Below are 19,193 nucleotides of genomic sequence, written 5' to 3'. Positions count from 1 at the left end.
CAAAAGATTAACTCCTGGATTCATTGATTTTTTGAAGGGTTTTTCATGTCTCTATCTCCTTCAGTTCTGCTCTGATATTAATTATTTCTTATCTGCTGCTAGCTTTTGAATTTGTTTGCTCTTGCTTCTCTAGTTGTTTTAATTGTGAGTTAGAGTGTCAATTTTACATCTCTTCCACTTTCTGATGTGGGCATTTAGTGCTATAAATTTTTCTCTTAACGCTGCTTTGGCTGTGTCCCCGAGATTCTGGTATGTTGTGTCTTTGTTCTCATTGGTTTCAAATAACTTTGTTATTTCCGCCTTGATTTTGTTATTTACCCAGTAGTCATTCATGAGTAGCCTGTTCAGTTTCCATGTAATTGTGTGGTTTTGAGTGAGTTTCTTAATCCTGAGTTCTAATTTGACTGCAGTATGGTCTGAGAGACTGTTATGATTTCCATTCTTTTGCATTTGTGGAGGAGTGTTTTACTTCCAATTACGTGGCCAATTTTAGAATAAGTACTATGTGGTGCTAGGAAGAATGTGTATTCTGTTGATTTTGGGTGAAGAGTTCTGTAGATGTCTATTAGGTCTGTTTGGTCCAGAGCTGAGTTCAAGTCCTGAATATCCGTGTTAATTTTCTGTCTCGTTGATCTATCTAATATTGACGGTGGGGTGTTAAAGTCTCCCACTATTATTATGTGGGAGTCTAAGTCTCTTTGTAGGTCTCTAAGAACTTCTTTTATGAATCTGAGTGCTCCTGTATTTGGTGCATGTATATTTAGGATAGTTAGCTCTTCTTATTGCATTGATTCCTTTACCGTTATGTAATGCCCTCACTTGTCTTCGTTGCTTTAAACTCTGTTTTATCAGAGACTAGGATTGCAACCCCTGCTCTTTTTGCTTTCCATTTGCTTGGTAAATATTCCTCTATCCCTCTATTTTGAGCCTATGTGTGTCTTTGCATGTGAGCTGGGTCTCCTGAATAGAGCACACTGATGGATCTTGACTCTATCCAGTTTGCCAGTCTGTGTCTTTTAATTGGGGCAGTTAGCCCATTTCCATTTAAGGTTAATATTGTTATGTGTAAATTTGATCCTGTCATCATGACGCTAGCTGGTTATTTTGCACATTCCTTGATGCAGTTTCTTCACAGTGTTGTTGGTCTTTATATTCTGGTGTGTTTTTGCAATGGCTGGTACCAGTTTTTCCTTTCCATATTTAGTGCTTCCTTCAGGAGCTCTTGTAGGGCAGGATTGGTGGTGACAAAATCCCTCAGCATTTACTTGTCTGTAAAGGACTATATTTCTTCTTCACTTATGAAGGTTAGTTTGGCTGGATATGAAATTCTGGGTTGAACATTTTTTTAAGAATGGTGAATATTGGCCCCCACTCTCTTCTGGCTTGTAGGGTTTCTGCAGAGAGATCCACTGTTAGTCTGATGGGCTTCCCTTTGTAGGTAACCTGACCCTTCTCTCTGGCTGCCCTTAATATTTTTTCCTTCATTTCAACTTTGGTGAATCTGACAATTATGTGTCTTGGGGTTGTTCTTCTTGAGGAGTATCTTAGTGATTTTCTCTGTATTTCCTGAATTTGAATGTTGGCCTGTCTTGCAAGGTTGGGGAGGTTCTCCTGAATAATATTCTGAAGTGTGTTTTCCAACTGGGTTCCATTTTCCCTGTCACTTTCAGGGACCCTGATCAAGCATAGGTTTGGTCTTTTCACATAGTCCCCTATTTCTTGGAGGCGTTGTTTGTTCCTTTTCATTCTTTTTCTCTAATCTTGTTTTAATGCCTTATTTCAGTAAGTTGTTCTTCAGTCTCTGATATCCTTTCTTCCTCTTGATCTATTTGGCTATTGATGCTTGTGTATGCTTCACGAAGTTCTCGTGCTGTGATTTTCAGCTCCATCAGGTCATTTATGTTCTTCTTTAAACCGATTATTCTAGTTAGTAGGTCCTATAAGCTTTTGTCAATGTTCTTAGCTTCATTGCATTGGGTTAAAACATGCTCCTTTACCTCAGAGGAATTTGTTATTACCCATCTTCTGACGCCTACTTCTGTCAATTCGTCAATTCTGTCAAACTCATTTTCTGTCCAATTTTGTGCCCTTGCTAGAGAGGAGTTACGGTCATTTGGGGAAGAAACATTCTGGTTTTTGAAATTTCCAGCAATTTTGAGCTGGTTTTTCCTCAGCTTTGTGGATTTACCTACCTTTGATCTTTGAGGCTGATGACCTTTGGATGGGGTTTTTGTGGGGGGGGACCTTTTGTTGATGTTGATGTTACTGCTTTCTGTTTGTTAGATTTTCTTCTAACAGTCAGGCCTCTTTTCTGCGTGTGCTGCAGTTTGCTGGAGGTTCACTCCAGAACCTATTTGCCTGGGTATCACCAGTGGAGGCTGCAGAACAGCAAAGACTGCTGCCTGCTCCTTCCTCTGGAAGCTTCATCTTAGAGGGCCACTGGCCTGAGGCCAACCAGAGCTCCCCTGTATGAGATGTCCGTCAACCCCCGTTGGGAGGTCTCTCCCCGTCAGGTGGCACAGGGGTCAGGGACCCACTTGAGGAGGCAGTCTGTCCCTTAGCAGAGCTCGAGCACTGTGCTGGAAGAACCCTCCCTGTCAGCATCTGCTGCTGTCTGCAGAGCCAGCAGGCAGGAACGTTTACGTCCACTGAAACTGCGCCCACAGCCACCCCTTCCCCCAGGTGCTCTGTCCAAGGGAGATGGGGGTTTTGTCTAAGCCCCTGACTGGGACCGCTGCCTTTCTTTCAGAGATGCCCTGCCCAGTGAGGAGGAATCGAGAGACACAGTCTGGCCACAGCCTCTTTGCCATGCTGTGTGGAGTTCCGCCCAGTCCAAACTTCCAGGCCTCCTTAGCACTGTCAGGGGAACACCGCCTACTCAAGCCTCAGTGATGACAGATGCCCCTCCCCGCACCAAGCTCCATCGTCCCAGGTCAGCTCCAGACTGCTGTGCTGGCAGCGAGAATTTCAAGCCAGTGGTTCTTAGCTTGCTGGGATCTGTGGGAGTGGGACCTGTTGTGTGTGCCCACTTGGCTCCCTGGCTTCAGCCCCCCTTCCAGGGGGTGAACAGTTCTGTCTCACTGTGGTTCCAGGCGCCACTGGGGTACGAAAAAAAAAGCCTGCAGCTAGCTCGGTGTCTGCCCAAACAGCCACCCAGTTTTGTGCTTGAAACCCAGGGCCCTGGTGGTGTAGGCACATGAGGGACTCTCCTGTTCTGTGGATTTGCAAAAATTGTGGGAAAAGCATAGTGTCTGGGCCAGACAGCACAGTCCCTCGCAGCTTCCCTTGGCTGGCGGAGGGAGGCCCCCCACTCCTTGCACTTCCTGGGTGAGGCAACGCCCCACCTTGCTTCTGCTTGCACTCCATGGGCTGCACTCACCGCCTAACCAGTCCTCATGACATGAACAGGGTACCTCAGTTGGAAATGCAGAAATCACCTGCCTTCTGCATTGGTCTCGCTGGGAGCTACAAGCCGGAGCTGTTCCTATTCAGACATCTTGCCAGATCCTTCCAGTGTTTTTCTTTATCGTAAAATTAAATTTAACTATGGAACACTTCATGGATGTGCACGTCCTCCTTGTGCAGGGGCCACACTAATCTCTGTATCATTCCAGTTTTAGTAAACGTGCTGCCGAAGCAAGCACTACTGGGAATAATTGCTGTGAGATTTCATGATTTTGTGTGTATAAAATAGCTTATTCTTTTTTGTTTCTGAGTGGCACTTTATTTGCATGGATATGTCATAATTTGTTCATCAACTGGTGAGCTTTGTGTTGTTTTCAAATTTTGGCTGTTACAAATAAAGCTGCTATGAACATTCACATATTTCCTTTTCTCTTGGAAAAATAATTAGAAGGCCATGCTGGATCATATGGTTAGTGACTGTTTAACTTTTAAGGAAACTACTGAACTGTTTTCCAAAGTGACTACGTTATTTGACATTCCCATGAGCAGTGCATGACAGTTTCCCTCCTTCCACATCCTCACCAGCGCTTGCTATGGTCAGTCTTTGTAATTTTAGCCACTCTAATAGATGGTAATGGTATGTTGTTGTGGTTTTAGTTTGCATTTCCTTAATATTTAATGACATTGAGTATCTCTTCATGTGCTTATTTTTCATCTGTATATCTTCTTTGTTGACAGGTTTTATCAGTAATGATGGTGGCTTTATAAAACTCTTGCTCTGTATCTATTGAAATGATCATATGGTTTTCTTTTTTACTTTATTAATGTGCTGAATTACACTGGCTGATATTTAAATATTAAACCAACCCTGCATTTGTGGGACAAACCACACTGAGTAGTTATATGTCATCTTTAAATAAATTGTTTAGTTTCATTTGCTAAAATTTTATTTAGAATTTTTGTGTCTATGTTAATGAGGGATATGGACCTGTAGTTTTCCTTCCTCTTCTTCTGTTTTCTTTGCCTGGTTTTGGTATCAGGTAATGCTGGGCTTATAGAATCAGTGAAAAATCCTCCCTCCTCTTTATTCTTTGAGCCTCACATAGCAGGTGTTCAATAACTATCCCGTGGGCGATTTGGTATAGAGAAAAGTAAATTAATGTGGAATAAGCAAACAGAGTTTATGATGGGAAAATGTATAATATAAAAACACATCATTAGCAAACACTGTGCCATCAAACCTGCAAGCAGGATTCACATTCATCATCTCTTTAATCTTTACCTGCGAGGTGGGAATCACTATTCCTGACTAACAAGTGAGGAGCCTGGGAGGTTGTGACTTGTTCAAGATCACTTAGCTGGATGGAGTTTTCGCAAAGTAAATCTTATGTGAGTCTATTCCATCCCCACTTCAGGGCAGCCATGGCTTCTGACTCCCACAGGGACAGGCCAATCCTCCCTCATCTGGAAGCTGCTGCTGCTGCCGGGCTTAGGAGAGAAGAACCTCAGCACCCTAAAGGAGAGTGGGAGGTGTGACTTCCTGTGCGCAGGCTTCGGAGAGGAAGCTGGGGCCGCCTGTGGGCAGCACTCTCCCTTGGCTGTGTCTGGGTCTGCGGTGTGGGGCCCTTTAAGCAGGGTCTTCTCTCTCTGATCCCAGGACACTGGACATATGAATATGGGAGTCCTATTTTCCTCTTCATAGATCACATGCTGGATATAGGGTCTCAAGAGGCCTTGAAACTGACATGTCAGGATACAAATTCTGGACTGGTCATTTGTGTTGAAGAAGGAGATGTTCCCACCCTCATAGTCCAGGAAGACCCCTACTCGTGTAGGAGGGGTCTCGAGGGAGAGGTTGATAAAATGGGGATTGAATGTGAAATACAAATATTCTGTCGTCAGTCCGAAGACCCAGTACCCATTGTTGGGAGACAAAGTTACAGAGTCCTTCCTCCTGTCTGTGTCATCCTGGCACACTCCCACACACCACCCTACATGTTGTCCCACGTCCACCTCCCAGTAATGTTTCCCTGCCTGGAAACCCTGAGACGCCACCACACTCTTCCTTGTGAATCTCTTCGTAGAGTAAGGCACCTTCTGGGGACCTTTTCTATGGGTTACAGTTTTCAGATCAGAAACGCAGAGCTGTGGGTGAGCCGTCTCCGGGTCCAGAGTCACCTCCACTGAGGTGCGGTGGGGGAGAGAGGAAGCGTGAGTTACTGAAGAGGAAATCTGGGCTGGAACAAGAGGTCGACCCTCCCACTGCAGACTGGCTCCCGATAGGATCTGGCCAGTCCCACTATCCCCTCAGCCGTGTCTCTTCTCCAGGGCAGCCCCTGTGCCTCACTGATGCTTGGAGATGCTCAACCACCAGAGGTTCAACTCCTCTGCATCACCCAGCCCGACCACTGCCCTCCCAGGTAAGCCCATATTTGACTTTGTGAGACCTTGAGTGACTCCAGAATTCACCTTCCTTCCACCCACCCATTCCTGCTGACTTCACTTCTTTCCCCTTAGCACAGACCCCTAGAAGCCAGCTACTGGTGCCCTCAGTTCCCTGGCATCTTGCCTGTGACCCCTCCGAGCTGACCCAGTCCCTGTGCTTTTCCTTCCAAGTCCTGGGCCAAGAAGTGCATTTAGAGGCAGCGGCAACCTGGGGTGGATTGGGGCATCACAGATTTGCTGTCTGCAAGCCGGGTGGGCTCCATATTTGTCACTAGTCATCTTCCTACTCCATGCCCACTGTCACCCTCTCAGGCGTTGGTACCTGCGTGTTTCCGGGCATCTCTCAATTCTGAAAGCAAGCAGACAGAACAGGCAGTTCAGTGCTCCCGTGGGGAACAGGACACAGGGAGAAGGGAGAGACCAAGGATGAGGACCTTTTTGAGTGTCATGGGCCCTCTCAAGAGATCTGAAGGCAGCTATGGGGCTTCTCTACAAAATGCACCTCCCCCAGAATCTAGAAAATTCAGGGTCCCCATCACAAACTTGGTTCTGCAGGGACCCATGGGCCTCAGGATATAAAAATCCATAAATGAGGAACTTGGAAGAAAGAGGTAAGTTGAGGGAGCAGAGTCTCTCACCTGCCTGTTTGTGTATCTTCACCAAGTCTGAAACAAAAAGAAAAAAAGAAAAACACATAAGAGGCTGACATCACAGAGCAGGGCCCAAGGACAGCGTGGGAGGAAAGCCCTGCATGTGATAACACTCTCACTTAGTTTATCCTGCAGTTTCCACGAAACAAAAAGCAGACGATTTAGTGGTTGATACAGGACTGGGTAAAGTCTCAAAGCATCAGGCCAGGGAGGTTGAGGATCACCCACCAATTTTTCTCAGGTTCCTCCCTGTGGTCCACACCCTCAGAGCTCGTGATCAACACCTCCCCCCACCACACACAGAGCGGACCAACGGGCAACAGGCACAGATGGGACTTCCAGGCCCTGAGGCCTATCCTAAGCCCTCCAGATATCTGAGGGGCAACTCATTAGCCGTGGATGGAGAGAGCGAGGCAGCTGCTCTCCTCCCCCTGCTGGTACTTCCTGTCCAGCCTGGAGCCGGGGTCTCCAGAGGCTCACGCTGTGCATCAGGGAGGGACCCGGGAGAACCATGTGTGGGAGGCTCAGGACGTGACACACACTTACCCAATTCTGCCTGGATTTTCCCTGAAACAGAAACAGTGTATTCAGTGGTGGACACAGGAGTGTGCAAGGTACAAACATGACCCTGGCTGCTTGCACAGGTGGGACAAGCTGGGGGTGTGAAGGGCAGGACCTCTCCTAGAACACTTACATGTGCTCCTCTCCGCAGCCCCCCGCACGGATCGTAGCTGTCTGGCGGGAAGCAAGAGATCAGGAAGGTTCATGCTAAGGAGAAGGACAACAGCTGGGATGCTGTGGAGGTGGGGATGGAGATGGGAGAAGGCGGCTGGGAGGGGAGGCGGGGGGATGGAGGTGGGAGAAGGCGGCTGGGAGGGGAGGTGGGGGCGGCCTCATCCCCAAGGGGAAGTGTCACTCCCAAGGAGGAAATTTGTTCTGGGGTGAAGACTCTTACTGAGATTTTCATTTTATCTCAGTCAGTGAGTTTTATTTCCTCTTTTATGAAAGAGGAAATAACTACCCTGAAATTTTCTTATAAGACTCTTGTTGTAGCTAGTAGAAATTTATTTATTTTTATATATTTATTTTTTGAGTCAGGGTCTCACTCTGTTGCCCAGGCTGGCGTGCAGTGGTGTGAACATGGCTCACTAAAGCCTTGACCTCCTGTGCTCAAGCCAGCCTCCCATCTCAACCTCCTGAGTAGCTGGGACCACAGTCATGAACCACCACACCCAGCTAATTATTTTATTTTATTTTTTAAAATTTTTTTATAGAGAAGAGTTCTCGCCATGTTGCCCAGGATGATCTTACACTCCTGGGCTCAAGTGATCCTTCCACATTGGCCTCCCAAAGTGCTGGGATTACAGACACGAGCCAACACACTCAGCCTGTTTGTAGGAATTTATGGGAACTCTTTTTGTACTGAAAATCAATGATCTGCTTATCCTGTGCTCCATGTAAAGTAGAAAGGGATTGGCAGAGGCTGGCATTTCCTGAAGGAGCCGTTTCAGGCCAGCACAGAGGAGGCTGAGGACTGGCTTCCCTGTGCCTCAGGTGGCGGACCCTGGGGGCCTAGGGCTGGAACAACAGAGCCCGGAGGTGTGTGAGGGCAGCCTGATACCAGCTCCACAGGAACCACGAAGAAGGTGTGGGCCCATACTTCTCTCTCTCACTTACCTTTGGATTTGAAGAAAACAACTGTCATCCCCATGACAACAACACATAGGCCACCACAGAGTAATCCGAGTAAAATAGAGGCCAGGCGCCAAGGTGAGGGCTGGAAAAACGTCTCTGAAAAACAGTCCCACAGACCCCTCAGTGATTACTAAGCAGGTAAGACCATTTTACGCCCATTTAAGGAATCCCCCAGTACTCCAATTTCTTCTACAGCTTTAAAGCTTTGCATTTCTGTATAAGTCTTGATCCATCTGGATTTTATATATATATTCACGTGTGTGTGTGTGTGTGTGTGTATGTAATGAGGCGGAAGTTCAATGTCATCTTCTTCTAAGCAGGTATTGACTGTGCTGGCAATGTTTATTGAGTGGACCTTGCTTCACACACTACCACACATGCAAGGTCACCTCTGTGTACCTCAAGTTTCTGTTCCAGCTTGGATTTGTTTCTGGGCTTTCTGTTCTTTCTCATTGATCCATAGGGTTATCTCTGTGCCAATAATTTTAATTGGCTTAATCTTCAAAGCTTTGGGATATGTCTCTGAGATAAGACTAAGCTTCTTAGCTTGCTCTTATTCCACTGTATCTTAGCACTTCTTGGCTATTTGTTTTGCCACATAAATTTTGGAATTGACTTGTTAGACTTTAAGAAAACTCTGGGTCAAGTGCGGTGGCTCATGCCTGTAATCCCAACAGTTTGGTAGGCCGAGGTGGGAGGATTTCTTAAGGACAGGAGTTCGAGACCGGTCTAGGCAACAAAGTGAGATCCCCATCTCTAAAAATATTTAAAATTAAAAAAAAGTAGCCAGGCAAGGTGGTGCACACCTGTGGTCCCAGCTACTTGGGAGGCTGAGGTGGGAGGATTGCTTGAGCATGGGAAGTTGAGGTTGCAGTGAGCCATGATTGCAACACTCTACTCAAGCATGGGCGACAGAGTGACAGCTCGTCTCAAAAAACAAACAAAAAAATGTGCTGAAATTTTTCTATGGAATTGTATTGAATCTGTATAGCAATTGTAGGAGAACTGATATCTTTAAAAATATGCATCTTATCTGAAAGGTGTTATATTTGTTCTCTTATTTTAGTTTTCATTAGTGTCTGTTAATGCAGTTTTGTAATACCCTTCAATAAGATTTTGTAAATGTTTTATTAGACTTATTCCTGGTTAACATTTTTTTATTGTTATTGTACATGGCATGTGCTTTTCTTCCTTTGCTGGTGTTTACTAATGCAATTGATTTTGTTTATTTATCTCATTTTTCATGAACACGATGGGTTCTTTTATGAGTTGAAAGAATTTGTCTGTAAATTTTCCTAAATTTTCCATTTATATAATCATGTAGACTGTGAACAATGGCCATTTTATTTTTTTCTTTCTAAAAGTTATAACTTTTACATTTTCTTCCCTTATTGAAGTGACTGCTAATAGTAACAGTACTCTAATATAATACGGAGCTGAAGTGTTTAATGCAATCTCCTTATGTTATGATTTTAAATGACACATTAGGTATGTTTTCTGTGTGTATTTAAAAAATTAAGTGGCTTACTATTTTGTATGATGTTTGCTGCAAGTATCTTTAGATATCTTTTTATCCGATTAAGCAGGGTCTCTCCTATTTCTAGATTGATGGAAAGTTTTCTTCTATTTCTAGATTTGCAAGTGTTGAAATCATGATGAATAGATGTTGAAAGTTATCTATGTTTTATTTATGTCTACTAAGAAAATTATAGTTTATCTCTTTTAACTAATTATGGTAATAATCACATTAATATACGTTCCCATGTTGACCTAACATTTTTTTCCAGGATAAGTTTGGTCATGAGATATGTTTTTGTGGACTTTTCTACTTGCAAAATTTTTGGTAAGATTTTTACATTTTCAATTATGAATAACGTTGGTAAAAATTTTTCCTTTTTCGAGTTGCCCATTTCTGTTATGGTGCCAAAATTATGTTGACTCAATAAAATTAGTTTAATATTTCCTATTTTTTCTGCTTTCTGGACGACTTTCTGAAAGATACATTTTCTCTTTTCTTGAATATTTGGTAGACTTTGTACATAAAAAAATGTAGCCCTTGTGTCTTCCTTGTGGGAAGACTTTTAAATGCTGACTCTACCTCTTTCGTGGTTACAGATTAGTCAGGTAGTCTATCTTTCCTTTGGATTTTGTATTTTACATTTGTCTTTTTTTAAAAAAAATTTTGAGACAGAGTCTCACTCTGTCCCCCAGGCTGGAGTGCAGTGAGGTGATCTCAGCTCACTGCAATCTCTGCCTCCTGGATTCAAGTGATTCTCATGCCTCAGCCTCCCGAGTAGCTGGGATTACAGACACACACCACCATGCCCACCTAATTTTTGTATTTTTAGTAGAGATGGGGTTTTGCCATGTTGGGCAGGCTGGTCTCGAACTCCTGACCTCAAGCGATCTGCCCGCTTCAGCCTTCCAAAGTGCTGGGACTACAGGCGTGAGCCACTGCACCTGGTCTGTATTTTACATTTTTCTATGAAAACTTTCACTTCATCATATTCAGTAGAAAAGGAAAAAGTTATTCAAAGCAGCTTATCTCATAAATCTCTACTAAATCTTTAGTTGTACCTTCTTATTTCCTGCATTATTTAATTGTGCTGTTTCTCTTTTATTCTTAACTGATGTTGCCAGTTTATCTATTTTAATAACACTTTGAACCATCTAACTTTAGATGTATTAATCTGCACTATTTGTTTTAATATTTCCGTATTTCTATATCTTTAGGATTTCTTCCACTTTCTTTTGCTGTTTTCTGAAATATATATAGATGCCTAATATCAATATTCAGCTATTTCATGCTAATAAGAACATTTAAGGATTTAAGGATATAATTTTTTTTTTTTTTTTTTTTTTTTAGATGGAGTCTTGCTCTGTCCCCCAGGCTGGAGTGCAGTGGCATGATCTCGACTTACTGCAACCTCCACTTCCCAGGTTCAAGCGATTCTCCTGCCTCAGCTTCCCGGGTAGCTGGGATTACAGGTACCCGCCACCACACCTGGCTAATTTTTGAAGTTTTAGTAGAGACAGGCTTTCACCATTTTGGCCAGGCTGGTCTTGAACTCTTGACCTCAGGTGATCCACCCGCCTTGGCCTCCCAAAGCGCTGGGATTAAGGCGTGAGCCACCGCGCCTGGCCGGATAAAATTTTGACTCAGAAAACCGTATTAGTTCCATTTTACACATTATGATAGATTGTAATTTTATTATCATTCAGTTTTAAGAATTTTCTACCTATCACTATGCTTTCTTCAATTTCTCAGTTATTTTTATGTTTAAAAATTTTTCAAACACTTAAGAATTTAAATTATCATTTGCTATGGTCATTTAACTTTATTAAATTATGATTAGAGAATTCTGTGTGCATGATATCAATGTTTGAAAATTTTCTGAAAACCATTTTATGTGTTTATATCTGATAAAATTTTGTAAAAGTTCCAAGTGTGGTAAAAATTCATGTGTATTCTACAAACCTGGAATCCTTCTCCAAAATATGTTATTTCAGGCTTATTAATTTTTACTTCAAATATTATATATTCTTACTCATTTTGTCTACTTATTTGATCAATTTTAGAACTCAAAGTATGATCTTTTTTCTTATATTTCTGTTGATATTTTCTTTTTATATTTTACATGTATCAGGTACATATATATTTAAAATTTTCATATTCTTATACTGAGTGAACTTATGTTTTTGAAATAACTCTATTCCTAATGTCCTTTTTCTTAAACCCTTGTCTTCCTTTTCTTGACACTAATATATCTGTTTGATTCTTCTTGATTAATATTTCTCTAGTATTTTTTATTTTCAATGAATAGGTCATATGTGCTACATTTTTCCTCTTATGAATTGCAATTGAGATTTTTATTATTTATTTATTTTTATTTTTATTTTTATGTTTTTGAGATGGAGTCTCGCTCTGCCGCCCAGGCTGGAGCACAGTGGTGCCATCTCGACTCACTGCAACCTCTGCCTCCTGGGTTCAAGCAATGAGACTTTTAAATCCAGTCTGAGATTCTTTGTCTTTTAAATGGCAAATTAAATCCTTTTACATTGAGTGTGATTCTGGAAACATTTTAGTTTATGTAAATTTTCCTACTATTTGTAAATCCTTTCTGAAATTTTCTACATTTTTATTCTGCTTCATGAAGGAGCAATGACGTTTTCTCAAAATGAAGAAACAATTATTTTCTTAATCCTAGAGTTAATTTCCTTAAGTTTTGTATGTGTTGAGTTGTGAGTGTTGCACCATTGGGGTATTGTGTGGTGAAGGAAATACTTAATTCTACTGCCTTGGAATTGTAAACAATTTTACTTCTGCCTTATCAAATGTTTGGTTATTTTTTTTATACCTCATCAATCTTTGACTCTCAAAACAAATCACTGAAGCTGGGTGGTACTACACAGCAATTCCAGACACAAGCTGCTGCTCTACCCTGGGTTACCTATGCACACACCCATTCCTTGCTCCTCCTTCTCCCCACTCACCTCTTATCAATACCTTGGATTCCACCTCATGACTCTGCTCAGCAAGGTGGATGGAACACGATATGCTCCCAGCATTTTCCTGGACTATAATGGAGGTCTCCACATCATACATGTTGTGCCCATCTGCATTTGCTCTGGAGTCTGAAGACAAATGCTGTCCTTGTGGACCTTTCCACTTGACTGTGGGCTGTGGGAACCAGCCTGAGGACAGGCAGAGTAACTGGATACCTCCGTCAACATATCCCACGATGGAAATAAGAGGAAGTGAGCCCAGTGCTGGGAAGAAAACAGGGAAAGATGAAAGTGAAGACCAAATTTCAAGCTTACAGCTATTTTGAGTCTAGTTCATCAAGCCTGTACCCATAACAGCACACACATCCTTCTCTCTCTCTCTGTCTTACACACACATCCACTCATAATACTACTGTAAGACTTTCCATGGTCTATGTTCATTTAGCATTTATTTAGGAACCACTATGTATGCCTGGATATTCCTAAGTATGAAATAGGATGCAGTGCATAAGACACAGCCCCTTCTAATGAGAAACTCATTGACCAAATAGTGAGGAAACTGTATAAAATACATTTCATAGTGAAACGCAACTATGAAAGCACAGTCAGGTTAGCAAAGAGAAGAGTGCTTAACTGTCAGGGAAAGTCACAGCTTCCTGGAGATGACATTTGCACCCTTCTGTGTCAGAAAATAGGAGTTTTATTGTGGTCAGGTTAGGGAGAGGGGAAGCATTTTAGATAAAAAGAGGCAAGTGCAAACCACAATGTGAAAAGTTAACATGCCACAGTGATTTCAAGGACTCATGAGTATTTATATTCCAGATAATGATGTATAAGAGAGTAGGGGTGTGAGACAAGGCCTGAAAAAGGCACAAGGCAAGCCATGGGGGTCATACATTCACTGACCTGAGCAATGTGGACTTGCCCACAGCCACTTTAAGAACTGTAGACCAGTAGGGCTCTTACCAGTCTCCAGCAGGTGGGAGTTATGGCAAGACCTGTATCTTAGAGAGGTCTCCAGACAGCAGCATGGAGGCGGGACCACAGAGAACACTCCGGAGGAGAGTGACCCGATGTGCAACTACTGAAGTGACTCCAGTGAGAGAAAAGAAGGGCTGGGGAGGAGGAGGGTTTTGAGAAGGGGAACTGCAGATACAGAATCTATTTGGGAGGTTGATTCAATAGGACTGAACATCAAGGAAGGGTTTATTGTGACATCCAGATTTGTGACTTGGGAAATGTGGAAGAGTACCCCTTATGTGGTTGACTTCAATTTGATGATTTAATATTGCCTTTTAACCACTCCAAACAGAACTTCCTCTCTGAGTGCTGTTCTCTGCCGTTCCCCAGGATCTGGATCAATGCATGGAGCGTAATAAATGTTTATTAGTCAATAAATTAATGAAAGAATGATGATGGTGTAAGCACCAAGGAAGGGGGCTCAAGTAAGATGATGTAGACTTATCTTCCTTGCTCCTTCCTCTAAGTAAAAGTATAAACCCTGGAAATGAGGCAAGCATAGGTGCATTGTGAAAAGTGGAAAGACTAAGGAGGACTGACTAGGGACCCCAGGACTAGAGAAAAACCACAGCAGCTGAGCATCCTACAACCACTCCCCCACTCCCACCTCCAGCAGAAGTAGGTGGCCCAACGGGAATCTTTCCACCCCTAAATGGCTGAAAATACATGATATGCAAAGTGGTGCTGGCAGAAGAATTGACCATGAGCCCCACTGACTGGAGGCCAGGGGAAGAGTTCTTTGTCCCACTATGCCAGATGATCACCTCTCTCACAAGAAACACTGGGGAGCAACATGGGGAAACACCTTTTACTGCCACAGTCGGTACTAGAAAAGATGATCAGAATCTCCAGGGACATCAGATAAGCAAAGCAGACCAAAATAATACAGTAAAGTCTCTGCAAATTAAATTGTATTTGGAGCCACAACCACCAAAAATAGACTAGGACCTGAGTCATAAATCTAAACACAGTGACTGCCTGCAAAACAGAAGCTTTACATAGGGTCTAGAGTGTCTTACAATAACTAAACCACTTAGATTTCAACTAAAAATTACCCATCACACCGAGAACCAATTAAATATTAACTTGAATGAAAATAGACAATCATGTGATTGCCAAGACCAACATGAATAGCTATTATTAAAGTGTTTCAAAAAGCAATTATGAATTATCTCAAAAAAATTAAAACTCACAAAAAACACAGATGTTATAAAAAACAAATCGGAAGTTATATAACAGAAAGAAATACAAAAACAAAAACTAACTGGGTAGCTTCAATACTAGAGAGGAGATGACAGAAAACAAAATTATTGAACTCCAGGATACAACAATGAAACTTAACCAGCATGAAGAGAGAGGAAAAGATTTTTTCTAAAGAGGAAAAACAGATCCTCCAGGACCTATGAGACAATAACAAAATATCAGCATTTATATCATCATAGTCCCAGAAGGAGAGGTGAAAGAGAGAGAGCTGAAAGAGTATTTAAAGAAATGATGGCCGATCTAATCAAATGAGGTGAAAGTCCTTTCAAGAAGCTGAGAGCAAACCAAATAGGAGAAGTGCAAAGAAACTCATGCCTTGATAGATCATAATTAAATTTCTGAAAATAAATAAAACTATCTTGAAAGCAATCAGAGATAAATGATGCATTATAAATAAACCAATGACAGCAGATTTTTCATGAGGAATCTTCAAGGCCAGAAAGAAGTAGCACATTTTTCAACTGCTGAAAGAAAATAACCATCAGGAAACTTCACAAATTCTATATCTGGCAAAACCATTATTCACAAATAAAGAGGAAATCATTTGCATGTTTATTCTCAGATAAACAGAAACTAAGAGAATTTGTCACTGGCAGACCTATCCTAAAAGGATGGCTGGAGGAAATTCTTCAAACAGAAAGGAAATGATAAAAGAAAGAATCTTGGAATATTAGGAAAGAAGAAAAGCAATAGAAAAAGAAGAATAAGGAAAACTACAATAGATTTTCCATTTTATTAGTGTTTAACAATCACATACGGGCTGGATGTTGTGGCTCACGCCTGTCATCCCAGCACTTTGGGAGGCCAAGGCTGGGGATCATTTGAGGTGAGGAGTTTGAGACCAGCTGGCCAACATGGCAGAACCTCATCTCTACTAAAAATACAAAAAAAAATTAGCTGGATGTGGTGGTGCATGCCTGTAATCTGAGCTACTCAGGAGGTTGAGGTACAAGAATCACTTGAACCCAGGAGGTGGTGGTTACAGTGAGCTGAGATCATACCACTGCACTCCAGCCTGGGTGACGGGGCAAGACTCTGTCTCAAAGAAAACTAAAAACTAAAAATAAAAATTATATATGATGGTTTAAACAGAAATTAAGTCACTCTCTGATGTAGTGCTTATGTATATAGAAGAAATACTCAAGGCAGTATTATTTTTAAATTGTGGAGATTAAAGGGATCTAAATGAAAATGAAGTTTCCACACTTCAAAGTGGTAAAATGTTGATACAGTAGATTGTGACAAATTATATATGAATATCATAACACTAGAACAGCACCTAAGAAAACACGACAAAATATTATACTTAAAAAAAGGCTAAAAATAAGTTGTAATAGAATCCTAAAAAAATTTAGTAACACACAAGAAGTCAAGAAAAAAGAAGAAGAAAACAAAAGAAATTGAAACAGGACAGGCATCGTCACTCTCATTTCACCAACAGGGTGGGAGTGGTTTTCCTCCGTATCCTGTCAGGTGGTGGCAGGTGCAGGTGGCTGTCCTCTGTGTCATGACCCCACCTGTGTGATGGCAGGGCCAGGCTCATCTCCAGAAACCTCAGGTCAGGGATGCCCACCAAAGCCTTTTTACATCATGTCAGAATCTGGAAAACCTGTTTTATTATTTCATTATCTGAAATACTTTCAAGAGCTGATAATGGTAGCATGACTTTGCAAGACAACTCAGTCATAAATAAACAACTGACCTGACACCTGCAGCTCCCAAGTGGCCTCCTCGTCATAAATCTGGGAACTGAACCAGCACCCATACAGGCCCATGTCCAAGAGAGTGATGTTTTTTAGTCTTAGAGAGACATGCCCCTCTCTAATGGAGTCCTTCACAAGCTTCGTTCTCCCTCGATACTGTGGCATCTGCATAAATTCCCAGTCTTCCTCATCTCTGTAGAGGTGGACCACAGCATGGAGCTGATTCCTGAAGAAACGCACTTCCATGGCCTCTGCACTGGTCTCAGGAAAGAGGGAGCAGGAGAACACTGCGTCCTCCCCCACTGAGGCCTGGACAAACTTGCCCGGTCCAGTCACTTGCCACTGTCCTATAGGAGGAAACATAACAGATAACTGAGCAAAATCTACTTGAGTCCTTCTCAGGGCTCTGGTGGGTGGAGATGTGTGGGGTGTGGGGTGGGGTTCCATCAGTCTTCTTTCTAAACCTGATGACTTGGATTTGCACATCTTCTTACACTTGCGAGAATGCTTCCATGTCAGTTACTTCACTCGGTTCTCATACACATCTCCTGTGAGATGAGGTGAGGTCTGTGCTATCAATATTTCCCACATTCAACATGAGGAAACCCTGTCTCTGGGGCTGAGTTGTTCAGAGGCCTGAGAGGCACCTTCCAAATGCAGACTCCCTGACTAGAGGAGGATCTACCTCCACATGCTCTCTGCCCAGCTGCTTAATGAACACTCACACCACCGCCTTTGCATCTTCTATGCTAAAAACCTTTTTAAATGACTCAGGAGGGGAGTAAGTGGCCATAAAATATCCAATTTGGGGAAATTTATTTCCTTCGAATAGATGATTACGTCTTGTAAATGTTTTATGGATACAAGAGAGAAATACATATTCTCTGCTGAAGCACATTTATTTGTGCTTCTTTTTTTAAGTAGACTTCTGCCACATTCTGAAGGACATGGTATGACACAGTGAGGAGATTTTATAGTTTTTGTTTCAGAGATTTGCTCTTTAGTGCACTCACGTTGTGACATATCTTTTCCATGACACCTACCTTTTACTCCAGGTAATAATTTTATGTTTTTCCACTTTATTATTTCGTACTTGAATAGTACTTCATCTAGCAAAAGCTTGTCCAAGCCACAGCCTGTGGGCTGCATGAGGCTCAGGACGGCTTTGAATAGGGTCCAATACAAATTCGTAAACTTTCTTAAAACATTATAAGACTTTTTGTGATATTTTTTCATTCATTAGTTATCGTTAGTGTTAGTTCTTTCAACATGGCCCAGGGGAGCCAAAAGATTGGACACCCCGACTCTGGTGCTTTATCAACATGGCTTACCTGTTTTTTTGTTTGTTTGTTTGTTTGTATTTTCTTGGTACAGCTTTGTCTTGATCCTCACTTGAAACTGTCATCATCTTGCTGCAAGTGACATAATTGTTTGTTTTCTGCAAGTCTTCCCTGCACAACTCTCAGCTTCATGAGGACAGAGTGTGTGTGTTTTCCTCAGCACAGGATTCCCCATGCCCAGCACAGAGAATGGGCTCCGCAGACAGGGATTATGCTCGTGAATGGTGAGTGCTACTTTCTTTGTGCATTTGCTTCTCGGTTTTGTGGTCAACTAAGTAATTTTCCTGGTGTAAATCACACTTACAACTCTGTATGATTAGAGTTCTTCTTAGAGAGATCACAAATGATGGAGGCCCACTCCCTTCACCTTCCAAGTACCCAACGCTTTGACTGGCAGTGTCTCTTGATTCATTCACATGTATCCATTTATGGTATATTGGTATACCTGTGTGTGCTGTCTGCATGTGCATCAGAGGCAAAGTGGATCCCATGTGTTAATTTCCAGATAAGTGGATGTTTTTAATTTTAGCACTAATTATGTCTAAGTTGAAGTACATTTTATAAATCTTGCTGAAATGTATTTCACTTGTGCATCTTTAAGAGTATTATTGGCCGGGCGCGGTGGCTCAAGCCTGTAATCCCAGCACTTTGGGAGGCCGAGACGGGCGGATCACGAGGTCAGGAGATCGAGACCATCCTGGCTAACACGGTGAAACCCCGTCTCTACTAAAAAAATACAAAAAACTAGCCGGGCGCGGTGGCGGGCGCCTGTAGTCCCAACTACTCGGGAGGCTGAGGCAGGAGAATGGCGTGAACCCGGGTGGCGGAGATTGCAGTGAGCTGAGATCCGGCCACTGCACTCCAGCCTGGGCGGCAGAGCAAGACTCCGTCTCAAAAAAAAAAAAAAAACAAGAGTATTATTAAATGAGGTGTGATTTTGCCACCTGATGTCTGACTAGCTGCTGATGTGTTGTAGCAGATGTTGAGGCCCTGCTCCTCACCACCCAACCCTGAGTCCCCCTGCAGTGGGATGGGCATTTCCCTGCCTGCTGACAGCTCCGCCCCTGGAGCCTGGCCTCTGCCTCTCTGCTGATGGCTTCTTGCAACCTTTGGAACTTACTCAGCCCAGGCACAGGGCAGCCAAGAAGGTTTGCGATTTTAATAGT

The 19,193-nt window shown here is 42.5% G+C and overlaps 1 protein-coding gene, 1 long non-coding RNA gene and 1 other non-coding gene across 3 annotated transcripts; 1 reads left to right on the top strand and 2 right to left on the bottom strand.

Annotated features, from left to right (window-relative positions):
• Positions 1 to 1,748: 1,748 nt before the first annotated feature.
• Positions 1,749 to 17,316, bottom strand: LOC135971492 (butyrophilin-like protein 3). Its single transcript, XM_065547175.2, has 7 exons — positions 16,687 to 17,316; positions 12,690 to 12,965; positions 8,178 to 8,291; positions 7,047 to 7,067; positions 6,489 to 6,515; positions 6,173 to 6,199; positions 1,749 to 5,588 (listed from the first exon to the last, which is right to left on the bottom strand). Exons 1-7 carry the CDS (start codon positions 17,171 to 17,173, stop codon positions 4,801 to 4,803), a joined length of 1,740 nt encoding a protein of 579 aa, XP_065403247.1. The 5' UTR covers positions 17,174 to 17,316; the 3' UTR covers positions 1,749 to 4,800.
• LOC135971547 (U6 spliceosomal RNA) lies at positions 3,541 to 3,644 on the bottom strand. Its single transcript, XR_010587770.1, has one exon. It is a non-coding gene; the product is annotated as a U6 spliceosomal RNA (small nuclear RNA).
• On the top strand, positions 7,210 to 18,637 carry LOC135971493 (uncharacterized). Its single transcript, XR_010587757.2, has 4 exons — positions 7,210 to 7,303; positions 7,775 to 8,333; positions 11,062 to 11,183; positions 18,062 to 18,637. It is a non-coding gene; the product is annotated as an uncharacterized lncRNA (long non-coding RNA).
• Positions 18,638 to 19,193: the final 556 nt, after the last annotated feature.

Source organism: Macaca fascicularis, chromosome 6 (genome assembly GCF_037993035.2).
Source record: "Macaca fascicularis isolate 582-1 chromosome 6, T2T-MFA8v1.1".
Taxonomy (NCBI): domain Eukaryota; kingdom Metazoa; phylum Chordata; class Mammalia; order Primates; family Cercopithecidae; genus Macaca; species Macaca fascicularis.
This window is presented reverse-complemented; position numbering and strand designations above follow the sequence as displayed.